Below are 18,748 nucleotides of genomic sequence, written 5' to 3'. Positions count from 1 at the left end.
TCAACGTTACATTCAAATAGGATTGGACAGTTTCCAGGAACGTAACTACTAACTTGAAAATAATTACCAAGGATGATGCTTGAAAATGTCTGGGAATATCAAAAAATTGACAAAAATCAATTTATACTGTATTTTAATTTAATGGAGTTAAATTAGATATTTAATCTTTTTTTATCAAATTCTAATGTTAATTTATATGTAAAAAAATAATTTTTAATTCAATTTTATTTCAGTTGACCAAAATTAATAGTAAAGATAAAACAAGTATTTAAAAAAGTACATATAATATATTATGTACAATATGCATTCGTCTATAAAATATTTTCACTGAAATATAATAATGTACAATATTTTCCATGATAGAATACCCAACTTAAATTATTCAATTAAAATTAAAAATGTTAAATTAAGCATGATATACTTAATATGAAAATGAAAACCTTGCAATTTCAATGCACATAAGATAAGAGTAAGTTGTAGGTATTTTATTTTTAAATATATAACTATGCAAATATACACAAGAGTAATAGTTATTATAAAGGTAAAATAATAAAAAAAGCTTTAGACTGTACTTTAAAAAAAAAATCCTTATTAGTGGTTGTACTTTACAAAAATATCATGTGCTTAAATATAGGCTATTTTAGTAGTATTTTTGGGTGTATGTTTATAGCTATATTCTATCACATAAATTAAATACGTAAGAACCAATACATGCTTTGTATAAAAATTCTTACGTATCAACTTCAATTCCGTTAAAAATTAATAATAGTTAAATTATATATTATCGAAATGATTTGAATTTATTTAATTTACTGACTAATATTTATTTTGAAATGATTAACGTTGATCATAACCATAAAATATAACATATAAGATATTAAGATATGAAAAAATACTTTTTATTTTTTACGAGTATATTACAGTAACAATTATTTTCTCACAACTCTGAAAATTATGCGAGTGCCTACCCTACACTTGAAAAACTATAGTCATTATCAACAACAGCATATACGATACCTGTTTTTACAATAATCCAAAAAGTCTATGACAAGTAATTTGAAAATAGCTCTTTCAAGATTACAAAAAACAACTATGAAGGAAACGATAAACAACACAGAATTCCCCCTCCCCTCATAGATAACACGTTTCTTTCGTCAGACCGGACGGCGCGTGTGCTGCATCCACGATAAGGAGACTGCATCGCGCCAACGCGAAGAGCAATAAGCATTCGGATGGAACGTGACGAACGCGATTATCGGGGGCCGATCATTATCATATTCGTCTCGAAAATATAATAATAATTATTATCATTCCACGGGGTGTATGGGTATTATACTATTATAGTATTATTGTCCGTTTCCCGTCATTACCATTAACGTATTACTATTATTATCATTTGGAACGAGACGACGAAATCGCATTAAAAATTATTTGTATAGGTACACGCAAGGGAGACCGACCATTGTGGTGAGTCGCTTGGAACTTCGGAAGACGAGCACAATTATCATACGATACAGGGCGATTCTTTTAACTATAAACATTTGTAACTATAAAACTATTTAAATACCTTTAAAAATTAGACGAGTTAAGTGTCATAATTGTATGTTCCACAAAATGTCAGTGCACTACTCCACTCGTCAAAACTTAAAAACTAATTAAATATCATACTATCATTGTTTCTGTTTGTAATAATTCTATAACCATTATTATTTTAATCGATGTATATACTATTACAACATACAAAAAATATTAGAATCATTGTATTAGTGTATTACTATGTAATATTTACCTACTACCATTTTTTTAACGTTAATACCTAATAGGACCACAGAAGAGTTGAAATATTGATGGAATGTTATTACGTTCATTATATTTTTTTTTTAAATAAACATGATAATCAAATAACGCATATTTACTAATTTGTATATTAAACGCATAACAACATATATTTATTTTTACACAAACATAAATTGATAGTCAACGATTATAATATCGTCACGCTTACATTTTTATAGCTACAGCTAAACCTCCGAATAACAGACGCCTAATTTTTAAAAAAATCATCAGAAATAACAGGCGTTTTTACGCAAAACCAGTATTTGAAAAAATCGATTTTCTTTTTTAATTTAACTCAAAAACAAATAATCATAGGGTACTTGAAATTTCCACGAAATATTTATGTTAGAATTAACCAACAACAATTTTCTAAATATTTTCTTTGTGAGCTATTTATAGATTTTTGGGACTCAATCTTTTTTCTTTAAATGTTGATAACATTTTTTTGGCTAAAGATGCTTGTAAATTTAATAGAAGATTCCTAATAAGCTGTTTATTTACCAAAATTCCATATAAAATGATTCGTTTATATTTTATTTGACTAATTTGTCAATTGTAAAAACATTATAAATAAATTTAACATAGTGCATATTTTTTCCTTTAGAATATTTACCCTTTATTAATTTAAAAAATTTACCCCCTCTAAATAGCAGACACAACCCAAATTGCCGAATGAAAATTGTTAAAAATACATTTTAATAAAATTAGCATTTAACATTTATTTTTTATTTTTTGAAAATTATTATAAGGATTTAAGATATAGTTATTTAACTATAGAAACACAATTAAAATGTAATTAAAAAAATATGTTGAATTTAAATTTCACAAAAAAACACGTTCGATTCTTTAGATTTTAAATTAAATTTACAATGATAAAAAATAATATTACACCGAAAACATAAATTCAAATATTTGTTATAATAAAACTGCAATAAGCACAATAAAAATTAATTATTTCAATTTGTTTAATAATATATTGAAAGATTTGTCTACAAATGTAACTACTAATATTAATTGTATATTATTATATAATAAGGTCAAATTATTTATCAGATCACTGCTCATCCTAAAATGTATTATGTTTGATTATAATTTTTTTTAATTGTTAAATTTTCACATTCGAACTTTTACATGTTAATCTATTATTCTATTAAATAAAAAAATAGAAATGAAGTAGTTTAAACGTATTTAAACTTACCATTATACGATGCTTACACTCAAATGCATATAAATATATTTTGTATACATAAACGCCTACCTTAATATACACATACACTACACAGACTAATCCACACTTATATTATGATTATTTCTTTGTCACAGACTATAAGTACGTAAATTTCAAAATTCTAATTCTAACACAGTAACCTACGAATAAAATAAATCAATTAGGTACCTACCTATATAAGCACAGTCAAAAAATATACACTATAGAGTATAGACATCCCAGATTATATAATCTGACGAATAGGTTAGAAATATCTACTTTCAAAAAAGTGTAATAATAAAATTAAGCCAAACGATATATGTTGATATCGACTCGGTTTTTTGTAGGAATAACATGATATTAAAATGTGCAAATGTAAAAAAAATCCTTCTTATATAGTCATATAGGTCATAGTGAATATAATAGATATAACAAACATAAAAATAGTTTAATATCATATAACAATCCAGTAAACATAACTAGTATTTTGATCCATTGTAAAATAATATTATATAGCATATTAAATAAAAATGTTCAATTTATACTTTGTGGTAAAAAGTTTAAAAGAGGAATGATTGCTGCATTTTCTCACATATTTTATAATAATCGAAGCATAGTTGGTATAAAATTGATACAGCTTCAAGCAATTCAATTTCCAATATAAAATGAAAAAATAAATGCTTATTTAACTATCAATCTTAAAGCAAGTAACTGGAATCTAGACTTTTCATGTATCATTTGTTAAATTGGAAATTATGAAATAATCGAAATTTAGCAGAAAAAAGTTCAGTCATGTTACGTTCAATTAACTACTTATATTGCGAATTTTATAAAATGTATATATATTATGTGCTAAAAAAAGTTTTATTAAGCTTAAGATTACTCGGTAACTTATAAATATTTTAGAAATGTTATGACACATATTAAATATACTATAATAATTGATATTATATATGTAATATATAATATAATATAATCAACTGGTAAAAGGATAAATGATTGTATTGGTATATGGTATTTATCAGGAATAACCGCCAGTTTATAGATAACAATGATCTTCTGACTATTAATAATGAGATAGGTATTTTATTTTTATTATTTTTTTGGGACAAGCGATATTTACTAATATAAATACTAAAAGGTATCTGCTAAGTGCATTTTTTAGAGGGGGAGTGACTCTCATAAAAATTGTACCGGGGCAACTGATAAACCATTTCCCCTACCAATATATTGTCTATCGACTATCACATACGTTTAAAATTTAATACAACTAAGTATTTTGTTATCATTGTTCTTCAGTTTTTTTTTTTGTTCTTTTTTTTCATAGATATTTGCTGAACGAGCATAAGAAATAATAGGTATGCATAAAACTATTAGCTAGGTATTTCTTTATTTTAATTATTTTATTTTTTTAAAACTTTAATTTAGTTATTAAGCAATGTATAGCAGTGATAATATAAACAAACCAATTTTTTGAATGAAAAGTATTTACGTGATAAAGCTGTTTAGGTAACACATATTATTAAATAAATAACAAACCTTAGTACCTTACACTTTTATAAAAACCCAAACACCGACACCAATATTAAAGACATATGAAGTGTTAGTGTAAGTCTCTTTTGCCTTTTCCAAGTCGATAATATAATAGTGAACATTTTTAGGTCTTCGCGAATTATTATTTCTTTTAAATTACAACGAAATAAATAAGATTGTTAGAGGAAACCCCCTCTCCATTTTATTTAGTTTAAATCATCGATATTATTAAAATTTTAGCTTTTAGAATTTCTATAGTAAAAAATCGTAACTGTATAAACATATTTAATGGATTTTTACTGTAAGAAGATCAATTTATGAGAAACCTTAACTTTAATTTTTAAAACTTTTTCGCAAAGAATAAAAATTACCACTGACACAACTCAAAAAAAAAAGTAAACAATCGCAATTGTCTATAAATAGGTAACTCAAAAACAGTCATCGTAATAAAACAACTATAATATCATGTCTAAAAAATACTTATATATAAACATTTTGAGGAAATTTCTAGTCTGCGATTATTCCTAAATTTCAATAAAATGACAAAATAAATTTAATTGAAAACTAGTGATAATTTGAGGATTTATATACCTGTTAAATTTCTTACTTTGTTGTTAGTTTATCTAAATTAAAAAAAAGATATTGAGAATTCCCTAGTTTTAATCCTCCAAATTACTAACTAAACCAAATTTTCTACCAGAAATTACACTCAATGACGAAAATAAAAGCATATTAACTGATCTAAAACGTAATAACAATCAAAACAATAAAAAATAAAAAATACACGCCATCATAAAATCATTACATTCATGGATTTGCATCTCAGAATTAAAAATATATACATATATATTATATCTGTCTTAATTTAATATAATTTATTCAACTGAAAAATACGTAGAAATAGACAATAAATTCTTTTTGTGAAAACTATCACGGTGCAATTTTCTTTTCTTTGTAAAACCCAAGTTTTTAATACCACTTACCCCTTCACTTTGGTCTCATACAATTTTCTGTATACGACTTTTAAGGAGCACTTCATCGTTACGGGTCATGCAAAACAAAATAAAGAAACCTTGGCATGCTTGTATGTATGCAAGATGAACACTTAGAAAGTTAAAAGAGATGTTTTAAAATTCAATAGGTACCTACTAATGTCTCATACATAGGTGCACTACATAAATTACAGTGCACAGTCTATTTTAAAAAACTTTTCTTCCATACATGGAGGTGATTTGTTCTAAAGCGCAACACTCATTTTTCAGTTATAATATATTTCTGAACTAAGTCTAAATATTTATTTTAAAATGTAGATTTTAACATATACAAAAAATAAACCATATTTTCACAGAATGAAAATAATTATAATAACCAAAGATGATTAATGTTTTATAAATAAAATAAAATAGTAAAAAATATCGTAAAAATACCAATTTTTTATTGCACTCATTCGTAATTGCCACAGTATAATACATTGTTTTCCAGTAATAGGACACAGGTTACAAATCTAGTATATATTAACAATGTAACTCAGGTACGTCCAAATCACGTGTCATAGTGTATAAAAACGATAAGACAAGTTCCACTTACGACCGGCAACCAACGTGAACTCAACGAATGTGAGCATTTCTAGCCGATTTCAGGTAGTACTAAACTGCTTGCGTACGATTACGATTTTCACTTTTCTGGTAGGTTATATATTTATGGTAGGAATAGTTTGAGCCCAGCTTATCATTGATCAGGTAGCTAATGGTTGAGATTTCTGGACTCCATAATATTATTAATGCACAATGTGTCTCAAAAGTCCTGTATCACCTTGTACCCAGAACTCAGCATCTCTAATATCCAAAGTATCTCCGCGACAAATATTATTAAAATATTTAAATATGATTTTTTTTTTTTAATTAATCCATAAAATAATTTCAATTAATTCATAATTAATTAAAAAACTAAACATAATTTGAACTTAATGAAATGGCAGCACAACTGTAGATAGTATTCCAACACCTACACCTTGTCATAATATCGTAAATTTATACACCTGGTTTTGAAACCAAATATGCCATTCATCTATCATCTATTGGGTTGGCTCTAAGGTCCTATTAAAAAGGTTTCACTTATTCAAATAAAAAAATTTCTATAAACAGCCATTTGCTTTTCGGACACGCTCGGAAAAAATAAAATTCTGTATACAAAATATATCTAGTATCATCTCTAGCTTATTCAACGATTGCTTAACCACTTATAATCTACCTAGCCAGTGGCACCGATCACTATGTAAAAAGTATATTGTGGATAGTAACCTAACCACCAGTGGGCGGACATATTGTCATCAATTTGTGAGTCAATAAAAACAAATGCTGATACAAGTATACAATACATCGTATTGAGTGGGTATATGCCTAATCGAATCTGGCGTTAATCCAAACAACAATGTGCCGAAAATACACTACGAATATCACCAAATACAAGTTGTCCTTTTCCGGTGTAATGTCGATCCACAAGTAGTCTATATTCTATAGTCGTTAAATGTCCATATTCTCTGATAAAATAATTATATTTAGTCAATTTACACCGAAATTCTAAGATACAAACACACACAAAAGGTAATGGCGCAATTGCCGGCAGCACATTCGTACCTCGTATTTAAGTTAAGTTGTCTTCGGTGTGGAACCTTATTAAACCTATGCAATTTTTCGTATATATTAATGATCAGTAATGGTTATAAATTAACTTATAAACTTAATCTGATTAGAGTTACTATACAAGCATAAATAAATGTATGCCTTATGCACCTATGACTTACACTTCTGTGTATCAAATTTTTGAGAGTATACAATTAAGTGTAACCACATTTGTAAGCTTTATGAAACGATTTGGATGTATAAAATAATAAGTAGGAGGGAATTTAATTACTAAAAGGTATAGAACTATAGACAGATATACAAGTAGTACATCAATATAATTTATCTTTACTTTATTAAATATCAAAATATAAACAATATATTTATTGTAAGCAATATTTTATTAGGCGATTTGAATATTTTTTCGTTGGTTAAAATTATATTTAACTGTACATAAATTTTTTAATCAGAACCTAAAATCAAACAAACGCTGCACTATATTATAACTAAGTTTAAATTATGAATTTTATATGAACAATATGTTCATAACTGTATATAAAAATTAATTTAGAAGGAAAATCGTAAGCATGTAAAACATATAATTAATTTATCTACTTACTATAAGAGATTTTATGTTATTCATTTTATTTGATACTTATCTAATATATATGATGCAATTTTTACATTAGTTTTTTTATTATATTATAAAAAATGAACGTAATAGTAACATTAAACCCTGGGTGGCTGGGTCATAATATCCGTTTCTAATTATGTGTATGCCGTTGCTGGATTATCTATTTTGGGTGTGTCGTCAGCCGTTTTGCATCACACATTGGCACAAGTAGTCCAATTGGAATAATAAACCACTCTAGTAAATTTATCTCAAACAAATAATCAACATTAACAATTGATTTTTTGATTTTTCAACTAAAATAATGGTTTATTAAACAACAATAGCACACCAATAAATAGTTAAAATACTATATTAGAACATTGTTTAAGTTTAAGCAACAGATTCTAAATAAAAAATGAAATTATTAGATAAAATGTACAACTGAACCTTAAATGTTTTATGTAATACTTAAAATATTTTCATTATATATTTGTTATTCATTATTGTTGCATACTTGAATGTATCGTATCATTAAAATATTATTATATCATATTAGTCTTCAAATATTTAATAAATTAACAAAATATATACATTTTATACAGGTAGCCTACACAATATGTACCTATATATAATATTATTTAATTATAAATAAAAAATCTTAAATACACAAATGTAGGCATACAATAAGTATACTATAATTCTTACACACAAAATCATTAAAATAAAAAATGATAATCCATATAATATTTCAATATGTAACAAACCTTGTATTATTATCACACGTTCGGGTCAACACACTCGTCATTACCAAGAATCAGATTGTTAACCGGTTTTGTACATGCAAAGGAAATACAAAAAACAAGAGTGTTTTTCTTGGATGGATAATATCAATCTAATATAGTAGATGATTAAAGATTACAAAAACACTATTTAAATAATTTGTCTGGATTTAATTAAAAAAATTAAATAAGAAACGTTACACAATTACATCGTAGTAGCGTGGAAAAATCATTGAAAATATAAATAGAGTTGGATCCATATGAAAAAAATATTATTCTCCTTCTACAAAGTTAATTTCAGCAAACCCTGAATTCTATTACAACTAGTTTAATCATTGGAACAAAATATAATATAAGTAAGGTCAGTTACACACAAAAATAATCGACAAGCGTCAAAGAATGATTCATAACTAGAAAATATATTGTAATAAAATCAAAATTACGTGCTTATATGTAATTTACAATAAAATGCAGATCGCATAGCATACTCGTATGTAAAATAATTCACAGCCATATTTTAACTTTTAATTTTAATTTATACATATTTATATTTTAATTGAATAGTCTATATTTTATAAGTAACAATTTTAAGTACTTAGTATTTTTTAAATAACATTAATGCATTATAATTTGACGTAAATATTATCACAAAATTGAATACATTTATATAATAATCGTATAGAACTACAAAAAACGTATATAAAATACATTACAATACTGTGAAAACTAACCAATAAATTGTTAATAATTATTATGAAGAAGAGAAGAAAATAACATTCAAAATTAATATAAAACATTTTTTTCAATATACGAGTAGATCATTTTTAATAAGTTAAAAAAATAACAATCAATCTGTTTACTAATATTATATACATTATATAATATACCTATTATATATCATATTATAATTTATAGGTTAGATTTATCTGTAACTAATTGAACCATAAAAATCAACAATTCACGTCATAATCTTCGGAAAAAATACTTCAAATATTTGATTCTTTTGGAATATTTTAATATTAAAAAATAATTTTAAAACCAAATTAGGCGTACAAAACAGTCTTATAAGTGATAATATTCAGTTGACCCGAAGAACTTAAGGTCATTGGCTCTATAAAATAATATACGATACATAATAAATTTCACCAGTAGACACGCTATTATACGGGCGTGGGTATATGGCTATAAGACAGTAATTGGTGACAATTGGCAGAACCACTATCAAGCAATGTGTGTTTTTGCTATATAAACTCGCACACGGTGTAATTAAAATTCTAATTTTCAAGTACTCAAAATATTAGGTATTAAAACTTCTTCGTGGATTACATATAATGTAATAATAAAATCATAAGGGCATAACTATTTAATTGCTAATTTCTGATGAATTAATATTTTAATTTCTAAAAATATAGTATATAATATTACAAAATTTATAAAACTAACATTAAGTGTTCAAAACATATTCTCATTTAATTATTAAACGTTTTCTATTTGGCACTTGAATTTATATTCCTTGCCTTAAGGCCCGACATATTGAAATACTGGCTTCATGACCCATATATATAAAGCCTTCTCAATATTGGCTTTCACCTAAACCTTAATGTAATAAGTATACAACCATGTATCCTATAATATGTACTATGATTTTGATAGGAAAATTTATTTTTAAAACCTAAAATGAAACGTAATTTAATTTATACCTCACAAAAAATAATTAAACTAATTTCAAGTGTACAATTCTTTATTTTTTCTTTGATATAAAACACTCTAATTACAATCAATAATGCAAGTAGTTTCTTATTTAAAATCTTAATATAATTTAAATAGTAATTAATAAAATCATTTAAGTTAATAAAAGTTCTATATTACATAAATAGTTGTTTTATACCTAGTTTAAAAACATTAAAAATCAAAGTTTAAATCAACAGTGTTTAAGGTTATTTTAAAACTTAAAAGTAATTACAGTACAAAATTCTTACAAAAAATATTAAGTCTTTATAAAGGCATGTACCTAAGTAACACAATATTTTGCCAATTTTATTCAAACATTGTTTATTATGTAGGCACTTATATTATACGGTTGACAAGTCACCAACTTGAAACCCATTATTCAATGATACAGTATTTCATAATATGTTGAAGTATGAATAGAAGTCCGTTACCTATTGTCGTTAGCTTAATACAGTTTTTTATACAGCGATGGATACACTTCTCCTATACAATATATAGGTCTTATAACAAAGGAGTATAGTCTTATACTTCTCTGGATGATTTTAGACCTCCTGGGGAAAATTAGTTATTAACCGAGTATGTAGATAGGTAATTGAAATTTGTTAACCTTAATACTCAGAATTTATCTTATAGCAACGGCGTTATATTAATCATAAATAATGTTAAACACTTAAAAGATCATTCGATTGGGTGTATCAATTCACTAGTTAGGGTTATCTTACAAAACGTAAAACCTGAAAGAAGCACATGCAAAATGCAAAAAAGTAGCAACGAAACGGGTGTACACAAGTAATAAAAACCTAATACACATAAATTACTTAGTATAACACTAATTTAACTAAATAAACCGAAATGAAAATCTAAAACTGTCAAACGAGTTTAATTTCAAATACTAAAAATAAAAATAATAATGATGTAAACAAATAATAAAACACCACCATAAACCATTTTCCTAACATTTTTTTTACTACTAAAAAAATAGCTTATAGATGTTAACGGTATTTTTAAAATCAATTTACTATGTCAATATTTAAGAATAGAAATAACGCTTGCTAACTAAGGCAATCAAATTATGGCAAAATAATGAAATATTTTCTATAACAATTTAGATAAGTTCTATTTAAAATTTTAAACATTATCAAAAAAAATTTAAAGGTAGCTGATGAATGATACTGATTTAATTTAACCAAAAAACCATTTATAGCTAAAAATAACGACTAGAATTCCATTTTAGTGTGTGAAACTTTTTTTTAGTATTTATGCTTCAATTATAATTATTTGACACAGTTAGTTAATAGTTTGATTATAAAACATAAATACTTGTATGACTCATTACTTACAATTGTTATTTTTCAAATTGTCATACTAAAACAAATCCGCTATACGTAGCAAATCCTATGGTAATAAAAAAATATTAATACGGTCATTTTAATTAGTAAACAATATTATGTTCATAGTATTTATACTGTAGTAAATAAAAGTATCATATTTGAATAATTTTTAATTAATGATTCACATTTGTATTGCTTATTGAATAAGCCTATACCTTATAGTCTACTAAATCATTCTTTCACATATAATAAAATTAAAATACAACCGTAAAATTATTTCAGATTAGATATTATAATTTATAAGTATTATGCTATAATGAATTACTAATATTTTAAGAAACAATTTAAATGCAGGTTTATCATAAAATAATTATAATTAACTAATTCCGTCAAATGTTTACAATAACGTGTAAGTGAATACCAGTAAATACATATACGTACTTCTGCATGATCTATTGTACTACCTAACTTCTCAAAATATACAATACTATTGTGTATGCATTGTAGTTGTTGAGTGCTATACAAAAATAAACGGTTGTAAACAATCTTAGAACAAGTTAACAATGATATGGCTTTAGACTAGACATTATGACAAAACAAAATAGTTATGCCAGTTTTTACTATAAATTAATAAAATAATGAATAATAAGCTGTACACAAAATACAAAATAGTTCTAATTATATAAAAATACAACCATACCAGGTTAAGAGGTCAATAATAGCCTCCACCATATAGAGCTATGTTTACTAGAACGAAAGAATTGACGCCAAGTTTCATACGTGTTAGTGGGGGAATGAAATTAAATCATCATATTACTACAAAGATAGACATTCTTCATCAGCGATTGTTTTTAGATTCAATTTGTTTTTTTATATTTAAAAATGTTTAAAACACTTGTAGAATATTTGCTAGAAAGATCATAGATAATAACATGTATAGTGGTTAAGCACTAATTTGTAGAATAATAATTATGCCAATACAATTAGAACTGTTTTGTGATCACATAAAAATAAGTAATTTAGATACATAGTCCTTATGAAACTACGTGTATTTAATATAAATAAATAATGTTCAATTTAATATTTATATAAGTATCCACTATCCACATAAAAATAAATATTGTATAAATTAAAATTATAATTAACTGTTGTAAGGCATAATATTTTCACGTTATTCGAAAACAGATTTCTAATTTTATAAATATCTTATTATACAATCAAAATAGGATAAATACCAAGTAAAGAGCGATGGCAAAGAGTGAATTACCAATATTATTATAAGAACTAATATTTATAATTATTTAGTACAAATTTACCTCATGACTCCGTCTAATAAAAACTGAAATGAGTCACCAATCCGCCGCTTTTGCATGATTCAAATATATCAGATAAATTTATTTATGCGCCTAACAGTAAACCTAACAAATAGTATTATTTAAACAACTTACATACATTATACGGTCACTAAATAAAATAGATTGTCAGTAAAATTAAAATGAATTATTTTTCCTATTGTGGCTTATTTATTCAATAGATTTTTAAAAAAGCAATATGTCCATATTTAATATAGGTAATATTATTGAGTATTAAGTACCTATAAATACTAAAATAGTAATAGTAATTATAATTAATTGTAAAATAAACAATAAAAATATATTTAATAACGATATTTTTATTTGTGATGCTTACTATAGATAAATAAGATAATAATTACTGGATAGTCGATCATTACTAGATTTACACGAATTGAATATATCAATAGAAATTATTTTGTTAAAGATCTTAACGTTACTTTTGATGTTTGATTATTATCAAAACATCAAGGACATTATTACATTAACAATGACAGAATTGCTCATTAGAACGATTAATGAGAATTTGTTTGCAACAAACCATCACATATATAATTATTTAAATCTATAAGTAATCAAGTAGACCATATTATTTACATTGGACTATACTGTCTTTGAATTTGTTTTTTAAACAGAGTTCCTCGTATCTATGATGAATGGTGATTGATAGAGTACATTGATACCAATTACCATTATATAATTCCAATAAAGCTTTGTACACATATCAATTATTAGATATATATATTACATTATAAACAGGTAGACAAATAAGTAAAATATGAATTATTATAATAATTGCAGGTTTAATTATAAAGTTATTTTTTTAATGGAAAACATAATTTTTTCTGAGGTATTAACTATTAAGTAATCCAAAAATTTGCCACTTTAATATGTCAGTTATAAGTTATAACTTACAAATCAATTAATTAAAAATTAAAAAAATTTCAAGGATGAATTCTTGAAATATTATAAATACATATTTAGATACGCATATACCTATACAAACAAATAGTAGTACCATTGATTAAATCAATTGTAGTACCTAATTATTTGAAAAATTACGAAATATTATATATAAAATTAAATTTTTTGTTACATATTATCAGTAAAATTTTTAAAAACTAATTTAAAAATTAAATTTGGAAGTGTACAATTCTTTTACTAAAATTACTACAAAGATAAAATTATGTAAATATTTGATTATTAATTTTAACTTTCTTAACTAGGAATTTCAACTAAATACTTATAATAAACTTTAAAACTTTAAACTAACTATCTTTTATTTTTATAACAAAGAAATAAAAACATTTTAACTTAGATAATGTGTTCCTCTATATTCAGATAGCATGAAGAGGATATCAGCGCAATATTATTTTTCTTTCTCAGATTTAAGTGCAGTATAAATAAAATGTATTCACATAAAATCATATTATGATTTTTGAGAAATTCTTGAGTAAAATTTACCAATCACAAAAATTATCGAAGATAATATTTTTAAAGATTTGGACATCATATCGGTTTTACATTTTATAATTATTTGACTTTATACATTACTTTAAAAATAATAAATAAATATCGTATTTGTTGAGCTGTAATAATTTTTTACTAATTACTATTTTTTACTTTTTACTAGTTTATAAAAAAAATGTTGTATTTAATTGCTTCAAGACGATTGGTATTTAGACAAATAAATATACTGTCAAACATTAAAAAATATTATTCCCTATAACTTCTATGAATCTATGATGAGTGATTTTATTCCAAGATTTAGACTGTTTAGAGTCTAAACACTAAACCATAATAAAAATAATTTTGCGTGAATATGTATTGTCAATGTTGCGTGTGGATCAAAGAAAGAAAACAAGTGCACTGATTATCATCATAAACCAAAATATGTATTTTTTAGTTAATAAATAATATTTTACCCAGAATGTCTATATTACTGTCCAATTATTTATTATTCAAAATATGCGAGTCCCTTATGTAAATTTTAAATTACAATCAATTACACATTATGTGGTGTAACTGTGGGGCCGCAGACCACGCGTTTCTGGGGGGGCGGTAATTTGGGGCCTTTGGTTAAAGTAAATTTAATTCCCGTGAAAAAAAATTGAATAATTGCTTTTTTCAAATTAAATTAGTGTTAATCTATACGTAGTTTAGATATAAGCATGTTAGTTGACGCATTTGCCCAAAAAAAGATTAGAAAATCGTAGAAATTTAAATAAAACAGTTCATTAAAATTTAGTTATTTATACATATTAAGTAATAATTGTGTAATATTAAATAAATATTGTTATTTTTTATCATATCATAACAAAATTTTAATTAATAAGTTATTTACTTATATCAGGTTAATGTTTTTAAACTAATATACCTACTTAAACAATATTTTTAGGAGCCCATTTTTATTTTTGCGGAGGGCCCAAATTTCTTTGTTACGCAACTGTACAGTGTACACATATAATTAAGCATATAGGTTTAAATGCTATTTAATACCAAAACATTCATACCGACATGCAAGAAAATCACAGATTTAATCGTTAAATTATCAACTGATTAGTTAATACTACAATTTTTAATATAATTAACCATAATATAACTAGTCATTTTTTTTTCAATAAACTATCACATACATTTATGTACATTACAAACCAAATTTATAACTAAACTAGGTATATTCTATCTATTAAATTTAAATAATACTTGTTTGTACAAATTTTAGTAAAAATTAATTTAAGGGACAAATTTAACTTTGTCTGATAGTTCATTTTAATACAAATTCACATTACAAAAGATCACAATATTAAGTAAATTAATTCATAAGTTCAATACCTACCTATTTAAGTATAAATAATATTACACTCAGGTTGAAATTTTTGTAATCAACTAAACTACTTTATTTTTCTTTACATGAAAAGCATTAATATAATAAAAAATTGGTACCTGAGTAACAAAATATTAAAATTCAAAGTTACTAAATTGTAAGTTTCAATATTTTAAAACTGATAACTGATATCATTCCTTCCAAGATATTATAATAGATTATAGAAAAATTGAATTACACTTAACCATCATTGCTATCTCAACCTAAATAAAAAAAAACCTACATCTATAACATAAGAATGAATAATGAATGGTATGTTGTGAAATTGAACTACATAAATATATAACAAATTAAGATTGTCAATTCAAATAGAAGTGTAGAACTAATAATATTTTTAAAATAATAACAGAAATAAGATGTAGTATTTATAAACTAAAAATTGTTTTGTTAATATTTTTTTAACAAAATATGTTCAAACTAATATTCATATTTATAATGATCAAATGTACATTAATAAGCAAAATAATAGTTATCTATCTAAAATTTAAAAGAGGTTTCTTTGCTTTTGAAGGTAATATGCCAATCGATAGATCCAATGACGTTGCTTCGTTTCTTTGTCATTGAAATCAGGACATCTAGTTTTTGACTATTTTTTTATTCAAAAGTTTATTGCACTTGGTTATAATATATCTCTATAGAAATTTCATCTATTTTAATAGTCTGGGCTATCATTTTTAGAGTTATGGTAACAATATTCAAGATTTTAACTCTTTATTTAACATAATATACCTAGGTAACAATAATCTACATAAAATATATTTAACTATAATACTTAAATATGATATTATATTCGTATGCAAGTATGTTAAATTGTTAATTATTAACTCTTTACAGTACTCATTGGTGTGTTATTTTATATTTATAATTAAAGAATAAAGGCAAATTGTGTAAAAATGTTCTTTTTGTATTGAATTTAAAAAACAATAGTTTTTATGTTCTAATAAATTACAAACTCAAACCTTGATACACAGTATAATTTCCAAACTTTATTCACTATGATGACGTTTAAACAGACTTAGATCTACTGATCGGGAGTGTTGTTAATGGGTTTTAGCTTCCGCCCCTCAATATTATCAAATTATTTATAATTTATGTTTTTTTCTTTTAAATTGTGTGTCTAACATGTATCTCAGGTTAGGTACTTTATAGCATATTGCATTATACTCGGCATTATATATTCCTTGTAAAAAGACAATAATATTCACAGACAATTAGACAATTGTATTTTTACTCATAGTTAAAACATCTAAAATTATCAGTTATAAATTTGTTTTGTGAATTTAAAACTGTTAGATCACCATGATGTTCATTGATAATTGCCCAGTAGGTAGATATTAAATAAAAGAATTACAGCCTACCTAGATAAAATACAAGGTATATAAAATAAACATGTTGTAGGTACCTAAGTTAAAACGATCTAACTATAATTTATTTTATTATTTAAGTTTATTAGATCAAATACCTACCATTCAAATGTCTATAAGATAATAATATGCTAGCGACTGATATGCTAATTGATAAAAATATTTAACAGGTAAGTATTCGATTGATAACATTTCAAACATTCCTTAGAGTTTTGATAGATTATAAAATAGTTAAATAAAAAAAACTTAAGTATAACTAAATTAATTTACTGTCAATTGAAAGATATTGTTTTGTTTGCCAACAAAGATAAAAGTGACATTAACAAGACTAAACTTATAGACTGATATATAAATAATAAATCATACATTCAGTTCACAATGTTTGTTTTGTAGATAAAAATCATGCACACAATCAATACCCATCTGGACAGCAACTATAGTAATTGGTGAAGAATGAAGGTGCCTAAGAGACCCTAAAATTGGTAGGTTAAGGTAAATAGTAATGTATTGCACCACTATAACCTCAAAAGGGACATACATTAAAAAGGAATTAAAAAACCTCTGCACGAAAAACCGAGCTGGTAACTGGAATGTATCACTTCGGTCAGTAGAGGGGTTGGCGAAGGCCTGGAGCGGGGGAGGCGACTACCCCGGCAGTGCTACCCGCAGTCAAGAAGCTCGGAAGAGGCAATGACACAAACGAAAAAACTGAGAGTACTTGCCTTCGGATAGCTCGAGTTCCAGTTCCGCAAGCTTTTCGCGAATTTCATCGGGTAACCGCGTAACGTCCACGTTAAATTCAGCCATTGTGGTGGTGCAGCAGTGGTCGCACCGGCCCACTTAACGCGTATCACACAGTTAAATTGATAAGGAGAGGTGGTGGCCAACTGGCCGACGATATCGGGTGGTAAACAATCAGCTCGCACAAAGATAACACAGGATCGCGATAAAAAAAAACTATATAATATGCGAGTAGGTGTTAAACCATATTATTATTCACAGCCGTAAAAGGATAAAACGCGAAAAGAAATTTAAATCAACTACACGGCGCACTGTGTGTCTTATAACCAAACGTTACGAAAAACGGGATACACAACACGATTATTTAATGACAACGACATCAACTATATTATTATTTACATCAATATTATTATAATATATTTTTATCATTATTATTACTGTTATTTATCACTAAAATCGTCGGTGTATATTTGTGCGTGTATGTATACGAGATCATGAACGCGGGGCGCCGCACGCGTCGGACGGTCGTTCTCGCTATGCACACCGACAACGTTTGACTGGAGACGGCATGGCGTTGAGGAAAAAAAATGATAACAAACAGAACCGCGGTCGTCCCAACAACACACCGCTGTGGGTACCACGTCCGTGTTTACCGGTCGGTCGCGTAAACGTGCTACCACGACCTCCGCCGCCGTAGTTGTTATTGTCGTTCCCGGTGGGGAGAGCTAATCACGGTGCGGTACACGGGCCGCA

At 25.6% G+C, this 18,748-nt stretch overlaps 1 protein-coding gene across 2 annotated transcripts in view; it reads right to left on the bottom strand.

Moving 5' to 3' along the window:
- LOC113550076 (disco-interacting protein 2) overlaps positions 1 to 18,748 on the bottom strand; it is a 137,944-nt gene extending 119,196 nt beyond the window's left edge. For both annotated transcript variants that reach the window (XM_026951691.1, XM_026951693.1), the window contains exon 1: positions 17,977 to 18,748. In XM_026951691.1, coding sequence (XP_026807492.1) covers positions 17,977 to 18,061 — 85 coding nt within the window. In that variant the 5' untranslated portion in view covers positions 18,062 to 18,748. The remainder of the gene's footprint in view (positions 1 to 17,976) is intronic.

The sequence above is a fragment of the Rhopalosiphum maidis genome, chromosome 1, assembly GCF_003676215.2.
Source record: "Rhopalosiphum maidis isolate BTI-1 chromosome 1, ASM367621v3, whole genome shotgun sequence".
NCBI lineage: Eukaryota > Metazoa > Arthropoda > Insecta > Hemiptera > Aphididae > Rhopalosiphum > Rhopalosiphum maidis.
Note: the sequence above shows the minus strand (reverse complement) of the source record. Positions and strands in the feature narration are given on the sequence as shown.